General features: G+C 36.8%; 1 protein-coding gene across 1 annotated transcript; it reads right to left on the reverse strand.

Moving 5' to 3' along the window:
* SELENOF (selenoprotein F) lies at positions 1–26,368 on the reverse strand. Its single transcript, XM_009468236.2, has 5 exons — positions 26,012–26,368; positions 22,844–23,011; positions 12,568–12,631; positions 3,475–3,524; positions 1–999 (listed from the first exon to the last, which is right to left on the reverse strand). Exons 1-5 carry the CDS (start codon positions 26,078–26,080, stop codon positions 868–870), a joined length of 483 nt encoding a protein of 160 aa, XP_009466511.2. The 5' UTR covers positions 26,081–26,368; the 3' UTR covers positions 1–867.
* Between the last annotated feature and the right edge of the window lie 187 nt (positions 26,369–26,555).

Below are 26,555 nucleotides of genomic sequence, written 5' to 3' on the forward strand. Positions count from 1 at the left end.
TTATTCTTGCATACCATATTTATTCACTCTAAGTGGAAAAAAATCTGACAAGTCATAATGGATTTGACTCATTACCATATATATTCCCTGTTCACGTGAATTTCAACTGAGAAAGAAAAATATACAGTTTAAAAGAACAGTTTATAAATTCATTTGATAAGCAGGCTTCCAATAAACTTGTGAAAGTTAGAAGGAAAGGTTTTTCAAGACAACTTGTATCTCATGTTTTCTGAAGAAAAACACTTAACGTAAAGCACACCTGACATCTGACTTCCATACACCTCAGAGGTTTTCTATGTAGTCTTCACTAAAGTGTATTTACTAAGTGTTTTACAGTACCAGAGCATGAGTTCCCGCATCAGCTTCAAAATCTGTGAACTAGATACTCACTGTAAACAATGCTTCTATAAAAAGGACAGTTCAAATACAAAAAAGAGGGCATTAGCAGTCAAGTTTCTTTGGGAGATAGTACATTGCATTTGGTTCTGACTTTGTTACAAACGGCAGCAGACAAAAAGCATGGTAATCATTTCAATTATTTGAAGCTCTTCAGTTTTAAGAGCATTTGTAAAAACAGGTCCAATTATACCAAACTGATATTTGCATAATTAACTTTGAAAACAGAGCATTTTGTTAGTGATAAATGCATTAAGAGTTGAAATATATTAAGACAAGCTATTGTTTGTCAACTTGTCAAATATGTGTGCTGAAGCTTCCCCTTCTAATTACAAGATGTTTAGTACAGCACAACAGATATTTTAAAATTAATATAGAAACTGGAATGTTTTTTTTTCAATTGTAGCACATCACATCTGAGAAGATTACCATGACCAAACGTGAAAAGGAATGAGGACCGAAAGCAATGATTTATAGACGTTCTAATTTTTCACTTAGAAATTCTTCTACACTATCTGTATTCCACTTGAGGATGCTCAGTTCTTCTGCAATGTTCCCACTGTCGTCCAGCAGCTTTAGTACAGGGTCAGAACCACGCACATACTGTGGGGGGGGGGAAGAAAGCGGTTACCTTGGGCTGGAAAATGCATTCTCCATATTAACACTCCTCCCCCTCCCCCCCCCCCCCGCAATTGATTTAAATCAGTGAAAAAGATGTCAAAGCAGGAATAGTAAAAAGTCCAAAGAGTGACACCACAAAGCACAAGTACTTAAGAACAGAGCACTAAATTATATCAGAGTATTCTGGGCAAACTTTGGCAATACAATTTGTGCTAAGAAATCAACCTAAACTTTGGCTTTTTAAAGCTTAGAATTCTTAAAAAAAACAAGCAGACAAGCTTGGTTGTTCCTGACAATGCTCAATGCTATAAATATTCCAGTGCCACGTATTTTGTTCTGATTTTATGAATTTCATTACTAGAGTGTTTAACAACAATGTATTCTACTTTTCTTGAAGAAAACAGATCTATAAAAATCAAACTAAGCTTATCAGATCAGTCTTTCAGCTTGTTCTCTCCTATTCTACTACCTCCTCTCCTCCAATATTTTTTCACCTACTGTCCCAATTCAAAGGAGAAGTAGATGTTCAAAACTAGAGTTTGTGTCCATGTGTGTATGCAAAGGAAGGACCAGTAAGAGGAGAGACACTATATTGAAGCTTTAAAGACAGAGCGATGCTGTAGGTTGCACACTCCACCAGCAGCAGTTGGCCAGTGTTTGCAGCTCTGGATTAGATGCTTTCTTGCCTAGTCCTAAGGAATGATGGTGGGAGAAAAGAAGGAAGCATAAGGGATAAAGATGCCTCATTTCACAGGAAATTAAAACACATTAATTAAAGAGCAGTAAATGTTTATCTTGAGATCCAGAACAGAGTTATCTGCCTTAAGTAAGACAGGTAGGAAACAGCTTCAGTTCAGGCTTCTGACTTGCATTTAATGTCAAAGAGAGAAAAGTGGAGGAACAAGTCAAATGAAGAGATGTGTGTGTGTGTGAGAAACATCTACTTCTTCTTCTCCTTGGCCAACTACATGAGCTAATGCACAAGCAGTGCCACAAGTCTAGCCTTGAAAGATGGTATTCTACTTTAGCTGTTTTAAGTTACCACAGTTGGATTTTTGAATCAAGCAGCTGAATTATTTTTCTCAAATAATCAATAGCCTTCTTACCATTTTAGAAATTTCCAGTCACTTTAACAGCTCAAAGTTGTACTATCAATTTCTAATGTAATTGCATTCTTTCCTGCTGTGTTGTATCTGTGCCTACTAGGCTTTGCTGGTAACGTAATACTTTAATGCTTCTGAAGACTCACTAAGTCACAAAATATGTAATGCAAATAATACCTTTTAACAGTATTAGAAGGCTCTAACCATTTAAGTTTATGGAAAGATTTCCCCAGGAGTATTTTACTTCACCCTACTGAGCTAACCTAGTTGATTTTACTTAATGAAGCTTGTGGCATCTCTAATCCGTTTTCCAAAAGTCTTGTAAAATAAATACCAGATCCATTTGCACTAATTTTTTCCTGGTAGTGCTCTGTACCAATTGTAGTCTAGACTGCTTTGATGTTCAATACAGCTACAAAGTTTAAAATAAAAATGAAACAGTCAGACATGCAGGAGAGAAAGCTTTTGAAAGAAACTGGAGGACACAGAGACACGAATGCATGAGACAGAGGAAATCTGGTTTAGATGGAATCTGCTGCTTAGAAGACAAATCACTTATTGCAGCCATGCATAGCTATGAAGTGATTCCAGATGGTGCCATTTGGTGAATAGAGATGGGAGCACAAGATGTGAGAATCAAGATGTGTATCTGTGAAGTATGCTGGAAGTTCACATGGGATTTTAAGAGGAAGGTGAAGTCTTACACTAGATCTTGAAACCAAAGAATTGTTTGAGCTTAAGGCAGTGCAGCTTATGCAGCTTTGCATATATGCACATCATAAGAAACACCATTCAGTACAGGCATTTCTATAAAGCTGGATGTTTGAAGACTATGAAGGAAAACAGAATCCTAGCACACAGCAAGGAAATTCTGAGAGGGAGGAGAAAAAAAAAAAATCTAAGAATCACAATGTTTGGAAATGGCAGCTCCATCAGAAAATGAGGGGAGAACAGGAGAAAAGGAAACTATGACAGAATAAGCTTGAGTAAATCCAAGATATCCACAGAGCAAGGACAGAATGCAAGCAATCCTCACATTCTTTTGCCATCTGCTATTACTTATGGGTTCCAGTATATTTTTTCTTGGATTAAAAACAAACAACAACAAAAAAACCTCCCAAACCCAAGAACAACAACAACAACAAAGAATTGGTACCAAACAGTTACTGAGCAATAACCCAAATAATATTAGCAGCAGGAACTTGTAAAGATTTATACTGGCTATACAAATATATGTCTTCTGCTAAAGGATTACTTGATCAGCAAATAAGGAACAATCCACCACAGAAGGACTGTCTCCACCAAGCTTAATTCTTCCTAACATCCCAAATAAAAAAGTTAGGTTACTACTCACCTTGATTTGCAGTCCCCTGAAGAGTTTTGGCTTATCACTCCTGACAAAAGCTACGGTTTGGAGAAAAGAAAGTTAATCAAGCTCTTCTCCCCTTTCATAAAGTAGGTTTACGTTCAAGCAAGTATTCCATGAATTATTTCTTTTGGAATGATGCTTTAGAAGGTATTTTAATGTTAAAATTCTTAATATCCTCACTAAATTAATAATACTAACCCTATTATGCCTAAGGAACACCCTATTTTTGCTAGTATTCCAAACAAGCTTCATATCTGCTTGGATTTTCCTCAAACACTACTGCAACTGTCTAAATCAGTTTATCTGCACGTACAAGTGACAGTCTTCAGTAGACTGACCCATATGCTGCTGCGATACGCAAATGTGAAGAAAAGCATTAGAGTGATCAAAGTGGCTGAAGATAAGCTTTGTGAGGGAGGCTAAATACAACACAAATCTCATCAGCAGACTCCACACAAGCTGCCGCAGTGTGGGTGAAAGGGCAGAGAGAAAACTGTGGGTAGAAGTGTTATTCCTGCAAACAAGACAGACAATCTTCTCTTGCAGAGATATCTGAGATTACATGTCGAAAACTACCAAGAAAACAAGAAGAGAAGCTGGTACCTCCTCTTCTCTTGACACTCCTAAAGGCAATCAACTTTAAGATGAACTTTATGGCCCGTCAGGTAGCTACATGGAGAGAAGTTCAGGTCTGAGGTGGGCTGCTGCTGAACTATTCTTTGCTTGAAGCGCTAGTCAGCAAAAAGCAAGCATTAACAGCAGCACAGTCCCTGTGCCCCTACAGCACAACCCAGGCCTCATGTTAACTTTAAAAAGAAAAGATGATATGAATTATTTCAGAACGAAGCGTAAGCATAATCCCCTACTTCCAAACACTTTAGCCTAATGAATGTCTGAGCTCTAGAAGTATTTAGAATTTATTTAGAAAATAACATAGTCTTCATTCCTCCTTCTTACATTCAGGTTATGCTAAAGGCTGAATTTAGTATCTGTACTGGCAGTAAGTGGATTCAGGACACTCCTGTAGTATGTCAGCAGAGTCTCCCCAAGGATGAACCCTGTCAGCACGGATCGACTCTTACAAAGGTACTAGCTGCATGTTAAAGCTGCTTTTTCAAGGTTAGACAACAATGAATCTCTCTCAAATTGCAGTGCATCCAGCTGGTGCATGGAGATGAGCACAACCTCAGGACTAATGTTTCATACTGCCTCACAAAGTGTAGTGCTTTCCTCCGTAATTGTAAAGATGTCCCCTGGCATCTTTATACCTATCTGTATATTACTGTAGACAGTTACCTTAACACTTTCTCAGTATGTATACACAGAGTGGCATTTATTTTCTTCCCTCTTCCACTGTGTTCCCAGTACAGATCAAAATCATATAATCTACCTGCTGCACCAACCACTAGACAGTATAAACAAGCTGAAAAAAATACCAACAGCCCATGAACGAGCTGCCAGATATACTAGACCCCTGAAGAAAATAAGGCTTGTTTTTGTTCTTTCTATAGAACTATACACTTATGTCATATTGTAAGCTGTACTTGTATAACAGTTTCAAATAGCACTAAATAACCAGTACTTGCTCACATACTGCAGTTCAATTCTGATTTAAACTCAAAGACATAATTTTCAATTTCAGTGTTTCCCATGTCCTTGTGACCTGTTGTCGTGGCTGTGATCAACAGCAGCATGCGTAAAAATGGCAAAGGTATTTCTTATTCTTTGTTAAGTCCACAGCACGTCGAACTATTTCATGGGGAATTTTTCCACATTTTTTTTCAATTTAAATCTAAAGCTGAAATCAGTCTCTAGGGCTTTATATGAAAAGGAGGTTGTAAGAAGCAGTCAGTACAGTGGGTAACTTTAACTGCAAAACTTAAAGAAAAACTCTAAGAGCATAGTAAAATGGATAGAGTTTCAGAAGCAAATCTGAGCTGTGGAACTCCATTGTACTAAAGAATAGCCTTTGGGGGTTAACTCAGGTTACAGCACTTTAAGCTCGTAACAGGTGTGAGTATTTGTTATTTGAGTGACAGATGAAAGCTCATTTGGACATGAGTGGCTGTTCTCTGGCTGCAGTGTTGGACTGAACAAGCTCACATAAAATGGAACAGAATTAGGTGGAAGAAGAAAGTATTCTATAGGCAGTATTACATTTTGTCACTTTAAAAGTAGCTATTACACACTTGTATCAATGTCAAATGTCTAAATCTTCTGAAAGCTGAAGCACTACAGAACATTTTTCCTGAAATTTTAGACAGCTGGAACAAAATTGGTTTCTGTTAATGGCATATTTATTTCTAACGCTGATCATAGTGACTTTCTGCATTAGTCACTTGCATTTGCATTGCAACAAAGAAAAACACTCACTGTACAAATAACTTAATTTGTATATTCTCAGTTTTGGAAGCTAAAGTGAGAAACTAATATACTGACATGCATTAAAAAATACAGATTATCCCATCAAATTTATTTTTTTCTTTCCATGAAATCATGCCCTAAGTTGAATAAACAGTCTTTGAACGGAATCGATGGGGTTAGGAAGTCAGATGCAGCTACAGTGCACATTTTGGGACACGTGGCTCCTTGCTTATCATGTGACGTGGTGCACATTCTCCACCTTCAGCACTGCCCCAACAGTTTCCCCTCTATACCCTGACATCAACATTGTTCCTTCCTATGATCCTACGTCTGAAGGCTACTTGCACGTCTTTACACCACTATTTAATAGTTTGATGCCGAATACTAAAAGCCTAGCTATTTCCCCATTTTCCTCTCCCTGTACCAGCTTTAGAAGTTACACACTGCAGAGAAACAGGCATTTATACAGTCCAACCAGGGGTGAGCAAGGAAGGCATTTTCTACTTTGACTTCCATAAGATGAACTCTGAGCTTGGTGCCATGACACTATGTTCTGGTGAATTAAACACCAGACTAGAGGTCAGAGCTGTTCTACCGCCAGCTTTGCAACTGTTCTTTCACATAATGTTAAGAAAATCACTTCACCTTATGCTCTTATAAAACGTGCAATACCAAAGCATATGCCTTCCGTTTGAAGGCAACCCTCAGGGGAGCATACAGAGCAGACTTGATTGCCATGCAATCAACTACAACTAAAAGGTCAGAGAAAAGGATCAGGTGCACGGGCATTTTAAAGCCTGCCCAGTGCCAAACTGTTTTGCAAAGAGAGGTAATACTGAACAGTGCTTTTAAAGACCTAAAAGCAGCCTCTGCCTATGAAAACAGTAGAACGGAGAAACTCACTGATCACTGCTATCGTTATAATGTCACTTTGCTTTGATACATAACACCTCTTTGTTTTGAGAAAGTCTGTGAAAACTAGTCTGTTGGAATTAAAGCCTAGAGTCCTAAGTGGAGATTACTAAGGAATTTAAGAATCACTCATGCCCAAATGGCAAGTCTATGTGTACGCATGCACACACCTGCACTATTCTCTCTGAGGTACAGTAGGATATACCATAAGAAAGCTTCCTGACCCAAAACAGACATGACTCCACATCTCTGTGCAGAGTTGCAGATCTATATGCTAGGCATAACTTCTCTGTAAACAGAATTGACTACCTACTGTTATATACTAAGGGCATGATCCAGACTACCAAGGATATCTACATTCAGGAATATTCACATTATCTAGATTCATGCTTTAGGAGCAAAGATCTCCTGCTTGATCTGTAACTGAAAAAATACAAAATGGTGTTGAGGAAAAAAAACCCAAAACTTCTCTCTTACTACTTGAATGAGAGCCAATACACAATGGCAGTAAAATCTCACACTAGTTTTCAAACAACTATGCACACAGACAAGCATTTTTAACCTTGTCTGTCTCTACACGCGTCATGGCCTCAAATCAGAAAGGCCTGGAGGAAACGAAAAACCCTTACTGTCTCTATTATATCAGTTTCAGATTTTAATGGCAGAAAAGCACAAGTCAGAGCTAGTCAAATCTTCAGCACAAGGTCAGCTATAAATTTTTACTGCACAATTTTTCCTCCTGGTAAGCTACAGCGTCTCCTAGCAAGAATCTAATGTGATTAAGTATCTGCCAGTAACAGAAAAGTCCACCTGTTCAAACTTCTAATCTTTGTTATTTAAAAAGCTGTGCTTTTAGTTTTGATCTATTCCATTGCTTAGTGTTGTAACACTTACGAGGACTATGTATGCCCATGGGGATTCATCCAACTTTTTAAACTGGACATACCCTTCTCAGTTATGCTATTTTTCTAGGAAACGGAACCCTTTAGCTTCTTCTAAACTCTTGATGCTGTGTACAGATACACAGCTTCGTATTACAGATAAATGTCATAAAAAATGTCGATTGTGCACTGAAAAGCAGCAGCATACTTTTTCAATGAAGGTGTCCCTCGGTATTACACCAAAACAGCCCATTATGTGATCAGGGCAAAGAATTGTTACTGCTCTGAAAGCAACATCAGAAAGGAATGCTTCCATCATCATTCGTGGGCAAGGAGGAATGTTTCAAAATCAGTAGAAAGGATGATCTACTTTTAGAGAAATATTTAAAGTCTTTTTGTGATACATTTAAGTGTTTCACACATTGCATTAGCAATAAGAAGCACATCAGTTATTACTATCTTTCAAAAAAGACTTACATTTTATCAAACAGTAGCATGGTGCTTCATGCAACTCAATGCAGCATATACAACTGATTTTTAAAACTCAAGAGAAAGACTAAATGTATACAAAATGTGTTATAGGAAGTAACTGAAGTGATCTAATACTAACACTCAGGAGGAGGATTAAAGTACATCCAAGATTATAATAGTTGTTCTGAGTTAATTTCAATATACAGAAAGCAAATGTAATATTACTTAGCATAAAACAATGAAATAAAGGGTAGTTTGCTTAACTTGACTCTAAATTATTAGACAAGCATTTTAAAAGTAAAAAAAGTTTTACTAGAAACACAAGTTTGTGCAGAATGTCACAGATTTGTACATAAAAAGGCAAAAAGGACTTGGCCACACCACAGACTTGACCATTTTGTACCCGAAATGAACTCGAATAAAACAATGCTTTTATTGAGGCATTGCTAATTATCAAGTGTTAAAACTATGGAAAAGAAAAGGAACCAAAACAAAAGGAAGAGTAGCAGAGTGATATTTTATGAAGACCGGAAAACCCAATGTTTAATTATGTCACAAATATCTAAGCATTGCTAAAACAACTGGCAATATTTGCTAAAAATGTGGAAGTGTAAATCACTGGGAATACAGGCAAACCAAAAGCAGTAATTTCTTCCCTCAGACTCCTTAATAATTTGTTTTGGGGACAAATACATGCTCGGCAGTTTTGAAGATTGCATGAGCCTGCTTCAAAAGATACCGTGAGGGCCTCGCAAAAAGACAGAACTACAGCAGACATCAAGAACTCATTTACATTTTAATGGCTATAGCTCTTTAACTTTTGGGGACCTCAGTTTGAGAAGGATTTAAATTTAAGAATTCATATGGCACGTCAATAACTACTATTTGTAGTCTATTAATCAAGTTACAATGCAGCTGTTCATGATTTTATACAAAGCACCACAGGCTTTCAAAAGCAAATCCAAGTCAGAGCTCTGATCAAGCCTGAAGAAGAAACTTCACCAAAAAACTGAAGACAGGGTACTTTGTAGAAGCAGTAGGGCAGAAGACATTTCTAAATCTGAAAAGCAGTAGCATTTTAGTTTGTATATCATCTGTTTACAAAAGATAATGATAAAACAATGCATGTCTCCCACTACAATATCCTACACTTCTTTGCAAGACTTTTAGTAACATTTCTACCAATGCAGGATTTAAGGTTAATGTAACTTTTTAACTTTCTCTTTCACCAGTATTTAAGAATTACAGATTAAAATAACCAGGAAGTAAGTGATCTTACCTAAAAATACAATCCCATAACAAATTACATTTTAGTAGCTAAAAGAATCCCCCTCACACTTGCAGAACTCGGGCAATATAATAGAGTGCCTACTGACTCTGAAGTCAGAGGATCTAATGTAGTTGCATACTGCATGAGTTCAAGGATTAAGGACCTTGTTTCTGTAACGGATTTGCTGGGAGCACATCCACTTCTTAACTAAGAGTCACACAGCGAGAGGTGAGAGTTATTCTATTGATGAACAAAAAGAATGCAGAGAAATATGAAAGAAATGTTCAATAAAAAGCCCAGCCTAATGCAGTTTTTGTTAAACAAACTGAAAAGAACATGGGAGTCTAGACACTGTGATCTCCTATCTCATCATGAACAGAACACAGCTGCCACTGAAAAGTCAATTTAAAACAAATATGCTAGATTAATCATTGACCCAGCTCATTTACTATTCTGTTTCAGAGCCTTAGTTTTATGGATGTCAGCCAAAATCCGTCACATTTTCTGTGTTACCTGGTATAATAAGATATTGCTTCATCTATGAATCTTGTCACTTATGTTTTCAATGTTCTACTTTGATGGAGTGCTTTTAAATGATAAATATTTAAGAACAGTTTTATACAGAACAATTTCAAAATATAGGTAATATAGGAATTAATTTTACAGTACAGCACTTATAATGGAGCAATTTATTTTTAAGGGAAACTTAGCAGGAAAAATATTTCAGTACTATTAAAGAGACTTACAGAAATGTGGTTTGTTACCTGACTTATCACAAGAAGCTGTATTTGAAAAACATAATGACACACCCTTGGCCATATTTACAAAAGCATTTTAGTAGTTTGTTATGATATTACAAAGAATAATATTCAGTTTAAGATTGAGATAATCTTGCTGAGGACTAGATTTTTTTCATCCTCTTGCTGAGGACTAGATTTTTTTTTCATCACTTGTCACTTCTTTGCTTTCCCAGTATCTATAAATATATTCCATATGTAATGATTCTCACATTTCAGGCACACAGGTGTATTCAGCAACTATTTGTAGCTAAAAATTATATAACCAGTAATTTTGATAGAAAGTTTGATACAGAAGGACCACAGAATAATGCAGGTTTTTCCAACTGTGTAACTTCCTTACTGTGTAACTTTTACAAACCTTTATTAATTCAAAATAGTTAAGGATTAAAATCTGTTATGATGTGAATCTCATTATAGAAAAACCATGGTTCATCCTTTGGCCAAATAAAATATAATCCAGAAGTAGTCCATGACAAATCAAGTCTGTGGGAATAAGCCAAGTGACAAAACAATTTACACAGGTACTTAAAAGTGAAGACTTCACGGTCAGATACAGAAGTAACAAATACTAATCCAAGTACTTCTAATACATACACAGTCCTGCAATTAGTGGTGCCATTTTGTGCATATTCTGCAAAAAAAAACCCCCAACAAAATCCTAGCAGAAGCTATGGGAAAGGAATCAAGAGTTATTTGCAATGAGACATTGTCAATGACAGGCTACACAGTTCAATGAAGCCTACAAAGACAATGCTTCAAAAGCACCAGCATGACCTTCAGGCAACCGAACTTCCATAGTCAACATCCAAGTGAAAAGCTGAAATAAAAGCACTTCTTGAGAGTTTATGTCTTAAGACGAAGACATTAAACACTGCTTCTGGTAGAAGTTAAAATCCAGGGGAAAATCTAAGTAAAAATATTCTGAGATTAATACTAATGTGAGGACCAATACCAGCTGGAAGAATATATTCTACTGCTTTTTAAAATTTCTAAATATGCTCTTAAAATTTATCCTATCTTCCAACCTGTTCTAATACCCTAGCAGTAAATTTGGTCAAGATAAATTTAGATTGGGTAACTGCAGAAATTGGTGATGAAAAAGCAAAAGAGATCTTTAAGTGCACTAGTCAGTCCTTTTTTTCTTCTTACTGTACCAAAGAAGAACTGGTAATCAAAATGGACAACCTACTGAAAAACCACTGAAATTTATTCAGTCATTTTAAAAAGCAAGCTGTATGATTAACGGAATGTAAATCTTTGAACAGGTTTAGATAACCAAGGATTGAAAGGAAAAAAAAAATCTTTAAAATTGTCAAGTTTTTCCTTTTGTACTATGAGCTTTTGGAACATGTTTCATGGTGTGCACACAGCAGAAATTGAGGGCCATTCCATTTTAGGACCCCCACATGAATATAACCGAGGACATAATGCAGGCTGGAGTCAGGCTAACAGGCTGACCTTTTCCTTCAAACCTATAGCTGGAAAGAGCACTTAAGTGTTACAAATTCACAACCATAAAGAAGCTGAGTGAATGGGAAACAACAGTTGGGAATGCTTTTACATTTGCTAAATTTGAACGGTCATGGAGATAATATGGACTCTTGTGCTAACAAAGTTAATCTCCTCACGCCCCTGTAGTAGGACAAGTCATTTAAACAATTCTTGTTTTGTTATTTTAAACAGTGGGAAGGAGAAAATAGCTTTGCTGTGGTCTTGCAGTCAATTAACCAAACTGTGTGTGGGTAGAGGTGGCAGGAGAGGGTCTAAAGCAGTGTAAGTTATGTTAATTGTAACCTGTTTTAAAATCCTTCTTTTTTTTTTTCCACTTGTTTGTCAGTCAGTCTTCAAACAGGGAGGTATTAATACAGGCCACGATAGATGGAGACGTGCTGTTTGTGCACTTTCATGTCTAAAGCTAGATTAGTCTTTCTTCTGTATGTCCAACTATGTCCAAAGTACAATATTAGGATCTTCTTTACAGAGGGAAAAAAAAAAAAAAATACTGCTATCACCTAAGCTCTTCCCCTACTTCAAATTCCAGTTTGAAATTTCTCACAGATGTTTTTCCTGCAGCTTCCTCCCACCACACACTGATGGTACTGGTTTTCCTTTTACACTACTGTATTCCATTCACTGTAGTTGACTGCCATTATCCACTGACAAAACAATTGTACTGCAGGATCTGTGAAAAGTTCCATAAGCGCACAATAATTTCATTTATCAATTACTGGAGACCAGTTCCATGAGTCTCAGGTCAACGCAACTTTCCTGATATAATATATGAAATTTATGACTACTTGCAGTAGTACTTAAAATCACATCTTGTCACTCAGCTGTGACAGTATTTCATATCTGAAAGAACAGTAGTGGCTTTACTTACCCTGGACTTGAGGGAACCTTCCCAATTTTCATCCACATACCTCTAGGACAGCTCCTGCATAAAGCTGTAATAATAAACAGAAGCTGTTAATGACATCAAAAATCTAAATTACTAGTTTACTTATGGTGTGTTACCTGTTGAACTATTTTTCTTTGAGAGGACAATACGCTATTGTGTTGATGGTAACTACAGACAAATAAGATCCTAAATAGAATCACAATTCCAGGCCTGTCTCTGATTTATGCAACAACTGACTGCTCACTCAAGATACATGAAAATTTCCATTCATTGTATTAAAAATTTTTAATTCAATTTGTTACCTTCTCTAAACAATTAAGACCTCTGCTTTCATTTTCTTTTAGACAGTGTTTTCATAACAAATGTGCAAGTCAGGATGTGGAAAAATACAACCTTAACTGAAACGAAGTAAATTCACATTTCACTTAAAATATAAATTGTGAATACATGTAATTAAAAATAAGCTTTCACTATGAAATTTAATGAGTACTAACCCCTCTGGAAAAGGAGTGACAAGTCAAAAAAATCAAACCACACACAATATGACAGAAATCTCAAAGCCAATTTTATTAACACTTCGTCACCTATCTATGTAGGCATTATGGACAGCCAGGAATACATCTTCATTTCAGCATATGAATCTTCTGAATTCAGCTCCAACTCAATATTTGCCTAAATACTATGAATTAGAACATAAGAAATACTCTATAATAATTTGCAGGGAAATTACAACTTCTTTCCTGATGTGAACTAATCAGTAATCATTACTTCCACAGGAAACAGAACTAAAAATGTTACGTTGCATTATCTGTTCAGAACAGCATCTTGGAAATTTGCTTAACTACATTTACATTTTCAACTAGACACTAGATTTAAGATAAAAACTAAGATTTGACTGTTAAAACCCAGAACTGCTATGAAACAATATTCAAGAGATCAAAAATACCAGATTTTGTTAAAGCTTTTTTTCACCACCCAAATAAAGATTTTAATTACAAAAACGCAGTGATAAACAGCTCACATACTAGCTTGCATTATTAAAGTTCCTCTGGACTTAAAATATGAAATAACTACAAAGTCGGAGGAAACATGGAATAGTAAGATTCTAAACTTTACTTACCTTGTCTCTGTTCATTACTCTTTAAAAAATATTGAGCAACTATTATATCAGCAATCCTAGATTTAGATATTATGTGCACACTCACTGATACACTGAACATTTATACTGGTTCTCTGATACTGACAGTTATCTGCATTTTTCTATCAAGAAGTTAGTATAAAGAAGTAGTCAGAGGAATAAATAGCCTTTTTCTATCTAGTTAACTAAGTATTTTATATATATATGTATAAAGAACTAAGTACAGCCAAATTTAAGGACAACAGTAAAACAAGCATTTTTCAATTCTCATTACTGCAAATAATTCTTACAGTTTATTTCTTCCTTTCAAACAAGGATTTCTATGGAACAAGATCACTGTAGGAATCTAAAATATGTAAGACATCTTGTAATTACAAACTACTCCCAGTTTGTAACTCCTAGCCAATATCTGATAGAAGTAAAGTTTAACAAAGAAAACAGCTCAATCATTGATGTCTATATTTTGAGCTTATAACTCTGCTGTAATTGAAGCCCAACTGTGCTGGTACAAAAAAAGTTCAGATTCATGCTGGGACAAACAGCTGCTCTCTAGATGGCTAGACAAGAAAAAAAGAAAAATCAATTGGCTTCATTTATAACTATAAACAAAGGTGTCTTTTGCAAGAAACACAGGTTTATTTGCATCACTAAGCCCACAACAAAAGCATACTTGTTACTATCCACTGCTGCTGCCATCCCATCATGTCCAGAGCAGACGTCCTCCAGACTCCCTTGTGGAGGCATTTACTGTGTTCAAGTCTTACTAAGAATGACATGTATCACTTAGTGTGGAGGCATACAAACATGACGAGTCAGTTCATTACACAATGCTTAACTCATAAGTTAGTTCATTCTAAAATAATGCTTCACTTGTTTTAGTGCTCATGAAAGTGAGTTTACTACTACAAGCAATGAAATAAAGACTCTCTGAACTATTTCTAGTGTCCATTTTAACATCCAAAACAAGTACTGTTATGATTTCCAGGCTGATTCATGTCTGCATCTATAAAAATAATTTAATTTCTTTTTTTAAAACATTCTAATAGCATGCTTTCTAAGGCTATTGTGACAAAATCTGAACTTTTCCCTCATCTTTTACAAAGCATCAACTTGAGTTAAATTTCATTCAAAAGCTTTTTGTAAGGACCTGAATGTGTTGCAATAGTTCATACTGATGTAGTGAAGATGGCTCTTCACAACTGAGAGGAGGAAAACCACGCTATCAGTCATGTCTGCTTTAATGATGAAGGAAGTGGTAATTATAACAGAATAAACCACCATTTACATAAGAGTGGTGTTAGATAAAAATATGTATTGTAAAAATAACTGTTCCAGCAATTAAAAACAAGGAACCTTAACTCAGGTGAAAGAAAACATTTCACCTGTTATTAGGAAGGGAATTCAAGTAACTTCTGCAAGACAAAATTCCAGCAGTGCTTCATTTATAAATAGATACGGTACTGTTATCACAATTAGTCATGGTGAAAACTGCAGCAGAAAAATTACATTCCTGCTACGAAGCTGCTATATAACTGTTAGTGTTTACAACCAAACAGGAATTCAGATCAATCCAAACTGAAAAAGTAGTACTTAACAGAGATTGCTCCTTGATCATGATAAAATGCTGTTAGATCAAAGGCGACAAAAAACGTTTTGTAAAATACTATAAATTATCCCTAATTTCACTTCTATAGCACCTACTGGTTTATGCTAGCTACTGACTAAGCCTGACCCTGCACAGGTTACAAAGTGTCACTCAAACTGGATTTGTACAGCTCTCTGCAATCAGCTGAAAAAAATTAATAGTACCATCATGTCTTAAGACATGCAATGAAACAGGCTGTTAAGATAAAGCCACACAATGGTAACTAGCTATCTTATGGTATCTGGATTCTCTCTGATAGCTGCATATTTTCCTCCCCTAATATCAAACAGTTTAAAAAATAAAGTTAAGCTCTGAGAACAAGCAGTGAAACACAACTTACTTATGACTACTGCTAAAACTCTGAAATTTTCCCTTGCCTCAGGTACAAGACAATCTTCCACTATATATTTACCAAAAGCTGATCTCTTTCCAATGCAAATAATTTTTGTGTTTATGAAATTCACTGTTATTTTGATTTCATATTACTATATAAGCAGATCTGCCAAAGAAACCTCCTCATCCCCTATCAACCAATACTATTGTTTTACTTCAAAGAAAAGTCAGGAAAAATACAGATATTATTCTTATTGGCCAAAGTTGCTTGGTATGTGCAAACTGGTATTGTTTTAAAATAGGGTGCATGATCTCTTTTTTGAAAGGCATGCAAATTAGTTTTTAATGTGTCCCACCCACTCAGGAAGCAAAACAACAAGTAAATAATTGATATTTGTTCTTCTGAGAAATGAAGTCACAAAGAAAAGATATTTTGGTGCAAGTTTCTTCTGCTCTTTCCTAAACTCTTTTAACTACCAATTCATTTGTTACTTTTACGAGAAAACTAGATCAGTTAAAATAAAGGAATATACACTGAGATATAAACTACAACATATTTTCTTTTCTGTTGGGGAGAAAATGCAGGGTATTTGTATGGACAGTCAGAAGTTTCAAAAATCACTAGAGTGATTTTTGAAATCACTCTAGTCTTCCCCTTCCCTGGAGACAGAAAACGAACAAGAATCTGTGGGTTGACAGAGAGCAGTCAGAAAGCCTCACTGCCAGGAACATCATGAATTACTGTTCTATAATACAGAAAGCCAATAAAGTCATTGCTACACACACACACATCATTCAGAACTGATGTCATCAGTAAATTTAGCAACAAAGAAACTGCTCCCATTCACAACTCATTATCCCGTGAAGGGAGATGCTTAACTCTAAATAAGAGTTTGGAAACAAAGAGTCAAACAGTCAAACAACAGTTATCTGAATTAGTGCTATGCCTGTGATTAGTGCTATGTATTACAGGCAAATTCCTCTGAACAAAGCTGAAGCAGAATCTAAGCTCTCACTTATTTGCAGGGACGGAAATTCCAACTGAATAGAAGGGTGAAAAATAAGTCACAATACGGGTGTTTAAGCACTGAAATAATTTACTAAGAAAGGTTGTAGAAGCTGTATCCTTGGAGATCTTCAGAACTTCGAGTTCTGCTTTGAGTAGGAGATCCAACTTTTTTATTCTGTATGTACCTAATAGAGTTGTGCATTACTATTACAATCTTCAGCATACAGAAAATGTGTGACCCATCTAAGTGTTTTATTTTTGGTGTTAAACAATCTCTTCCTTGCGGTATTACGTATACATTTTTGCTCTTTAAATCCAACAACCACCAAAAAGCCCCAAAACATCAGAACAACTTCCCCGCCTGGCAGACCATTTTTTTGTTCACTTTGCTCTCTGAAATGGTTTGGCGTAAGGTCACGTGAGCAAAAGATCTGGCACAAGGGTGAGAGAGAAAACGTAGAAGCTGAGCAACCATCAACTTTAGACCTCTGGAGCTGTAGCATGGGTTAGGTGGTGTGAATGCCAAATTTATTTGAGTGAGGGTGGGGGGTGGAGTGGAACAGCAGAGAAGCTGGCAGAAAAAGGGCTCCTATGTGCAGGCTCTCACTTGGACCTAGTGAACAGAATTATGTAAGCTAAAAGTAGAGACAGAAAGTTAACAGTTTAAGTTCCAATTTTGAAATATACTGTCCGACGAACTTTGCTATCTAACCACCTACTTACCTCTGTAAGTGGAATCCTTGAACATTTCTTACTCTCCAGAATCTGTGCTTTTATTAAAAAAGAAAGCATCTTAGAAGAGTTGCAAAGAAAACATTGAGAATGGAACTCATCAACTATTTATTTGATTTTGCATATATAAGTAATTTGGAGACTTTGTACTTTTTGAAGTTATTTCAACAAATGTAGACAAATACCAGTATTTTATCCAGATGAAGGAGGTCAGACTTAATTAGCTAAACCTATTCCATCTGCTGGCACAGATGCACTTCAACAACTTTAACTCACATTTAGCAAATTCACATTTGTAATTTCCCTACCTTTTCTTTTTCAGTGATAAGACTAGAAAGAGGTCTTCCATAGGTAAGGCTTGCCCTACTACAGACAGATAATGTATTTTATCTTCGTTTATCTGACAGAGATGAACCTTTGGTGAATCTGATCCAAACAAAAGGTGGTAAATTTCTGTCCTAGGCATTGACTAGCTAGCTGCACCTTCCTTATCTAGGACTACTGTTTGTCAACATTAGTTTTCATTGCTGATAACATCATGTACAGAAGGAAGGGAAAGAGTGTACATGGCAAAGTTCTTGAGAAGGACATCCACTTCAGCACATTTTTAGTACAAGGAATGGCTGTACATAATATACTGAAGCGACAGTACTCTGATAAGAGACATTTTCAATTAGAGAGAACACAATCATCTCAATTCCCCAACTTCCCTATCAATATTCCCCATAAAATTATTCCTCTGTGAACTGTATGTGACACTTTTTAGTTGAAAGCAAACTTTGAAGGGAAATCATGTGACATATTAGCCTTAATTACAGAGTTTTGATTATTTACTTGGGTGTTGAATAAAATATGCTATCATTGAATGATGCTACTTTTAAAAGCCGCACTTGGTAAAGACAGTGAACATGAACCATTTTTATGTAGCATTTTAGAAATAAGGAGTATAGCTATGTAAAAGCACAATTTGATTTTTTATAAATCAGACAAAAGATTTTATAGAACACATCAAAAGACAGAAAAGGCTGGGGGTTTTGAGAAACAGCTACAAGTAAACTAAAATTCTAATTCATTTATACAAGTATTGATATGGCTTACACTTATGTTACACCACTGAGATGCCAATGAATTCTAAGTAGTTCTCTATTTTTACCCACTGAGTTAAAAACCAAGAGATGAGACTGCTTCATTGGAACTATTCATATTAAGAGCCTCTGGCAGAACAAGCAGGCAGCCAAGAGTCATTTTTGAGTGTAGCACTTTAATTAGTGAAATGAAAAGAAAAAAAAAAAACCTTGAAAAATTAAACTGAATTGGGTCACATAAGAGTAGCCTAGAGCATTAAAAGCATTTCAAGTTATTCTAGTTTCAGTAATTATTCTGAGGTTTGTAAACTATTTTTAGTTTTAAAAAGTAAGTCTGAACAAAAATGTCACCTTATTCCTCCTTGTAATTCATAACAGCACATTTAAGAGGTCTGTACATGTAAAATGGTGGAGTTTTAAGAGAGCCTTCAATTTGATTTTTTTATTAGAAGTAGCACAGAATCATAATTACAGTGGACATGTTTATTACTAATATTACATTAAATATTTATTTCATTTCCAGGAGGGGTCTAACACAAAACCAATTATTTGGGTGGAGTTAAAGTTATGGCCAAACTACATCACAAGGAAAATATAAGTATTATCCATTAGGATTAAAATAACCTGTTCTGAGGAACAGTTTCTGCATACATGTTCATCTCCTACCCTATAATGTTTAAAGGCCTGAATGACAATTTTGTTGTGAGTGACAGATAAGGTAGACTACAGAAAACTGAATTTGTATAGGTATATTTTTTACCTTTCAGTGAAATTAAGAGTCATCTTTTCTTCAGAATAGACCAAGCTGAATGTTAGCAGCTACTTACTACATGGGCTAAATAGGTATAATTCACTCCTCTTTTGTATATCGTCCCTCACCTCCACATTTTTCATCCACAAAAACCTCTCAAGTTGTGTGATACTATGCAGAAACAGGTGGCTGATATAGAAGAAGGGGTCAGAACCCAGGCTTCACTTTCAAGAGACTAGAAGTTCTGTGGTTTTGCAGTGTTGAAACAGGCCGAATCATTCACGTCTTAAAATGACTTCCCACAATTTCAAGTACCAAGGACTTGCAAGGAAAAGAGCCTCAGCATGACGCAGTAAAAACATGATACGATCTTCCTGCAGAAATGTGAAAGTACAGCACCAGTTACAATGGAACAACTAGGGAACGGGTCTGCAACATGCCGAGCTGCCACATGTTTTGATCCATCTAACTGCAATGAAGACATGCTTACCCAACTGGCCAGTGGAAATTCATAATAAAACACCAGGAAAGGTTCCTTCAGAGTGCTTTAGTATGCATTCTTAGGATTTTCTCCCCAGTTGGTTCTCTGTTTTCAGCATTTTTCAAAATGTTGAGAAAACACAATACTTAAAGGTCACTAAATACCACTATTTTCTAAATCTCATCCATTCCGTTTGCCTACGGCTAATGGGGTTATATCCATAGACTTGCATTAACTTTCAAACAGTAGTCATAAATACTGAAAATCATTTTAGGTTCAGGTAGGATGTAGAATGGGGATCTAAATGTAAAGCAACCTTAAGATGGGCTTTATGATTTTTTGGAAAAAGCAATAACCAAAGTTTAAGCTGCCTACATTTATTTCAGGTTAAATATTTCACAATGCTTTCATGTCAAAATGAAAGGAAACTTTTATATTTACTGGTGTGGGAAGAACGTCAAGGTGGAAACCTCCCCTCTTACAGCACAATAATCCATTTCAAATTTCTGAAATATTTTATCTATTTATATTGTTACATCTAGTACAAGTTTGGTGAAAAATAATCCTAAATTTCTCATTATCTTCGCAATGCAGAGGCCAGATATTCCAATAAATTATTAAACCAGGCTTTGACAGCTTATCATATTTTGACAATGCTGAATACGTGCACAAGAAAGTTGCTAAAAATCTCAGGATTTTAAATGTTTTTGCTTAAATTTGTACAGTGGAGCAGTTATTACCCATCTCCATGTAACTTGAAAAGTATGCATATAGACTTCTGTATCACTATGTTTGCCTTGTTTTACAGTAGAATCATATACTATTTAGAAATAATGTATGATAGACACATGTGATGTTACCCATCCATTTTCATGTCTCCAATTTCCTGGCCAACTTTTGCTTACACCTGATGTCACGTTACCTAATTCACCAAACACTGTAACATTACAACATGACAAATACTTGAGAACAGAAAATTAAAATGGTTGAGTTCAACACATCATAGTGAGCAAAATATATTTCAAAGCTCCTTTTAGAAATATTGATGACTTTTAAGGGTTGTAGCAATCCTGCACAGTACAACTGTGAAATTTAATGTATTGCAAATTTCATCACTGAGTTGATTCCTAAAGCCAATCTGGATTTTGACATGCATATATTGTTGAGATAAATCTAAGATTATAATACACAATTAATGGAATATGCTTATAGCTATGTCTGAAATGATCACACAGCATAAGTGAAGCTGCAGATGGAGTGAGGCTATTTTCAGCTACTGCAAAATATGGACAATCTCTCCTGCTACTACAATTTCACGCACAGTTAGCTTCACCTCCATTTCATCCTTCTACGTTTTACACACCAGCAGTACTCAGCATCTGACAGACTGAGGCTTAAAACTTGCAGCTGTCTAAAGCAATACTGTTTAAGCTAGCTTCTGAATTAGTCTAAAAGTGAATACAAAATCTATAGAAGAGGAGAAAATAACTAAAATATTTTTTTCATTTTACTCACAGTACAATTATGAAGTAATTAAAATATTTCACTGGACAGGTGTCAGCAGAAGCTAAGAGCAAGACAAATACTGGGTAACAAGAGTACCTCACAGCTATTTTCCACAATGTCAATTCACAGAATACTGGACCAATAACAAGACCAGGATTAATCAACATCTTCTAAGGATATGAAACAGTTGAAATCTGTAAACACCTCATTTGAGGTTGCACTGATGCTATGCAGCACAAAGTATTTTTAGGACTAGGCATATTTCACAGATCATTTCTGAAAAGCAGCAATGATACATAGAAATTCTCAGATACACATGCTATCCCCTTACCTTTAATTTTAAATTCTCATTTAAAACTCAGGCACCAGTCATGCAATAAACTCTATTTCTTACACTTGTTACATACTTACAAAGAGAATTAACTTAAAATCCTGAAGTCTGTCCTGGTATTCTAATAGTTTGCCAGTCTATTTGTAGCACAGACTACCAACATGCTGTGTCACATGATAGGAACAAATATCTGCTCACATAATGAACAAGCTAGGTCATATATTGGAATCACAGTTCAGGAAAAAAAAAGATTAATGTTCTTTGAGGATGTTCAAGCACATAGCCACAGCATTAGCAAAACCCAGAGCACCACTGCTCTGGAACTCAGCAACATATAAGGTTGCTAATCAGCAAGTCAGGCATCTTACATCCAGGTGCAGGTTTTTAAAGTACACTTAAAAAATTCTTCAAGCAAGAGGGTAGGAAAAAAAAACAACAAACCAACAAACTTTTAAGACTTTCAACATCCATTCACTCTTGACTATCAAATTTTCATAGAAAGAAGATTTCTACAGTAACCTGAAAAAACTAGGGAAAAGGAAAAAAATACAGCAAAAGGCAGCATTCAGATTTTCTATTTCTGCACGCATATCATGAAAATACTACTTTAGCAAGAAGCTACTATAAATCAGATTGTTAATTTTTATGTAAGAGTAATATCTTAAGCTCAATTACAGACACCTAATACAACCAGCACTATGTTAAAACACTAGTCAATCCAAAATGTGATGATTCTGAATACAATCTGTTAAGATAATATTCATTGTCATTTCTCCCAACACTAACTTTCCACTGGCTAGTCTTCAAAGGAAGTTACTCAATAAAAGGTTAAAAAATAATAAAAAAAAAGCAGCAAATTGAAATATACATTTCCAAGCAGTGATAACAGTATAAAAAATTTCCACCTTCTGAAACACCATTCAAAAGAATACCAGAAACTATGCTATAATTTAGCACTCAACCATATAACCATAATGTTAGAACAATTCATTATTTCTGTTCACACACACAGTACGGAAAGCTTGCATTCAAATCCAAAGGTTCCTCTGCTCATAGAAGGATGACATTTTAGAGCAGTATGGCAAGCCTGCAAATCTAGACCCTATGTATATTGGACTATGAATAAACATTGCATTTTCCTCTTGAGATTATAATCCAGATTCTCATATATTTTTTAAAATGAAAAGTTTCATAAACGTAACATAATGTTTTAAATTATTCCACAAAGGATTTGGTCCAAAACCCACCTTTCTAGTTTCCAACTGAGCTTCTTCTTGGCAGCACTGCCTGCAGAATGGATCCAATTGATTCAGATTGAACTGTCCAAGAAGGCTGCAAGAACTGCATAGCAAGTTACTGGAGAAGCCCAGTTCTCTGCAAGCTTCTGATGACAACTGTGCTCCATATACACTTATCTGAAAATCAATACAATTTTATACTTTAGTATTAAATTAGTTGTTTAAGAAAGGAAGATTTTAAATGCTTTAATGATTAGGAAGAATAAATAAGTCTCTTTTGACCTTTTTACAGTAACGCCTAGTGGTCTGCCCATAAGTGCAAAACACCACCTTATTTTGAAGAATGGTCTTAAACAAATAGTGAATTCTAGCCACTCATAATATGTATATTTCAGGGTATCAGACCTGCCAAAATTCATTTTCTGACAACTCTACTGTTTTCCTATTGCTAGATCCAAATTAAGAAAAAAACAAACATAACATAATGAATCAGCTGAAATGCACATGGCTACAGCTCTCTAAAGCCTGCTGTTTCAAAACAATTTCAGTAAATTTCGTATCACCAAAAACACACTTGGCAAATAAGTATAACAGCTAAGCTCCGGAAAAGCACAACCAGGGAGTGATGAAATGGACCAAACTGCTCAACAAGGCATCCAAGTAGGATTTTAATTTCATGTTTGCATTAACGTTACAGGAAAATCACATACTAAAAGTGGAAGTGTAGATAAAAACCTGCAATTCTGATTTACTAGTAATATATTAAAATAGGCAACTCAATTACATGGCTTCTATGTAAAACACCAGTTCTGTTTTTAAATGAGCAGCAAAAACAATTTTACCAACTATCCCAGCACTTAAATGATATTTGGGTTTTGTTTTCACATTCCCACTTCCCTACACAGGGACTTCTCACACCCTAGCTTAAAACCTTTCCTTTCAGCTGTATGCTGGGGTGGGGGGAAGGTGAGAGAGGAAATTAAGAAAGGAAAGAAAGGAGACAGTGTTCCCAGATGCTTCTTGGTGTGGGTGAAAGACCTTGGGCAAAACCCACAACACCTAAAACACCGACAAAACAATCAGTAAGCATCTCTGTGTTCAGAGAAGAGTGAGATGATACCAGCAAACTGCACTGGATGATAACAGACCAAGAGTCAGAAGAATTATGCTGGGCCAAACAGAAAAATACAGAAGAAAAACTAAGTTTGTCCTTCGGTAAATCAGATTTCTCTTCACATTCACCCATCATTTAATATATACAGCATACCCAAGTAAGGTAGATACAAAACCCATTTCCTCCCCTGAAGTGGCCCACCCATAGGCAAAGACATGTCACTAATGTGACAGATAGGAAATGTTATGGATTAGGAATTGGTAGAAAATATATTAGGTGCCTCATTATTCTGTTTCTCTGTATCTGCTAAAAAAGTTAAAGCATGAACAGAAAAGTATAATATACAGGAAATTATTTTGAAATTACTATTCTGTCAGGCAGAAAGCTATTTTTCTTCTTCCTACAGGACACTACTAAAATAATTTCTATATATGACAGCAGGCAAGCAAAAATGGGACCCTATTCTACTGGAATAATCTATTATTTATCCTTTCTGAGGGATACTGGCAATAAGAAATATAACAAGACCACAGTAGTATAGAAAATCTAAGGAGTATGCCAAACACTGCCAAAGCTACACTTGAATTATTGTTCACTTATTAATGATGACGACAGTAGCTAAAAGTTTTCTTGCACCTTGCTGCTTGCCACCCACCCCTTTTATGCTATATTGTCATCTTTTCCTCACTTTTGAATCTATTCACCTGGAAGCAAAAATGGTATTACTGGCATTGTCATTTTGCTTCCACCAGCAACACTCCTCACACCTCTCCCCAGCACAGCTCTAGAACATCTGCGTGCATAAGGCCAATATGCTCCTGCTTTTTTTTTTTTTTTTGGTCTGGGGGCGGGGGGGGGGGGGGGGGGGGCGTGACGGCATGGGACCAACCAAAACCAAACAGTGAATGAAAGCAAGCAAAGTCTCCATTACAAGAGAATTCCTCAGTGAAGAAGTTCTGGTTACATAGCAAGCTCAAAACAGCTTGAGAATAAAACCATAGGGTGGGGGATGAGAAGAAGAAGGAAGGAAAAAAAAAAAAAAAAGGAGGAAGAAACTGGCTCTCCCTAGGATTTTTCCTCAATTTTTAGTACCATAACTATTGTACTATCCTGAAATAATAAATATTCTAGTTATAATAAATGTCTCTGTTTATGATTAGAAAAGAACCCTCACATTTCAGAAGCTAATTTCCCATCAGGACAAGATAATTTCAGCTACTTAGCCAATGATGTGCCTCATTTCAGCAGCGTGCTCTCCTTTAAAGCTTTAACAATAAATACACATTACACGACTGCTTTGCTTTCACATTAGATAATTTAATATACTAAAGCAAATGCAGCATCGATACAAATTGCTTTAGGAAGTACTTAATAGTTATTAGAGTGAAACATTTGAACAGGTCTTTTGTATAACCTCAGGTCTCTGGAACTCAGGTGGGTCAGAACTTTAAGGGCATCAAGTGCACTAAAATAGAGAAAGCTGACCGGTCTGGAAAGCCTCGAGGGATAGTCTTTCACAGGGCAACCTTCTGTTAGAAATCAAAAGCCACCTAGCTTCACTTTTGAAACCCATTCTTAAGTTTGTTACCCGGGTCACGAGGTTTATAACAACACACAAACCCCATTAAAAAAAATAGGCGAGGAAGCCTGTAAGTTTATTTCAAGAGCCACTACAACACCCACACCGATGGCCACGTTTTCTAAGCTAACAGGGCAAACCGGGGCCAAGGCGAAGAAGGCGGCAGAGGGGGGCTCAGCCTTCAAAACGCGGCTCTCGCAGTCTGCAGGAGGAGAGGCAGAGACAGCAGAAGGGAACAGGGCAGAAGCAGAGAACAGCCTCCGACAGAGAGAGCAAGAGAGGAGGCCACGGAGGCAGGAGAGGGACGAGGCACGGGACGACGCCTCGGGGATGGGATGGGATAGGCAGGGCAAGGCCCGCTGCCTCCGCCTCCCGCTACGGGACACGTCTCACTCCCGCCCCAGCCCCCCTGACACCCTCTTTCTCTCAGGAATTCGCAGCCGCACTCAGCCCCGAGCGCCAGTAAACCGGAACGGCCTCTCACCGCCTGCAGCCCCACTAACAAGCAGAACCAGCAACGCCCCAGGGCCGTTAGCTCAGCGGCCGCCGCCATCTTGGTGCCGGAACGCTTCTGCCAGCGTCGCCCGGAGGCCGCTGAAGGACCTCACCCATGGCGGATGGCCGATACGCTGCCTGATGCGGAAGAGGGTAGACTTGCTCCCGACCCTCGGCACCACAAGCAGAAAGACGTAACTCAGAACCCGCGAGGGAAGTCTAGAGCAAAGCGATTTTGGTCTGTTCAGAGCAGCGCTTCACAGAGGGGCTAGAGGAGATGCCGTTCCCCAGCCTCAGTCAGGCATAGCAGAAACAACCCCGAGCAAGGTCCTTTCTCATCCCGGAGCGTTGCTGCAAACCGGCATATGGGGCCCTAGACCCAGCGATTGGCAGCCGGTCCGAGCAATGACGTTGCGTCTTTCCCAAGTGCCGCGGTGCCTGTGCCCAATGAGAGTGGGCAGGTGGGCGGGACTTGAAGAAGGGCCTCCCAATCACGAAGGGTCGCATGTAGGCGGGACATGGCCTCGCTCCGG

This window comes from Nipponia nippon, unplaced genomic scaffold, assembly GCF_047370975.1.
Source record: "Nipponia nippon isolate SJK-2023a ecotype South Korea unplaced genomic scaffold, ASM4737097v1 scaffold_5, whole genome shotgun sequence".
NCBI classification, from domain to species: Eukaryota; Metazoa; Chordata; class Aves; order Pelecaniformes; family Threskiornithidae; genus Nipponia; species Nipponia nippon.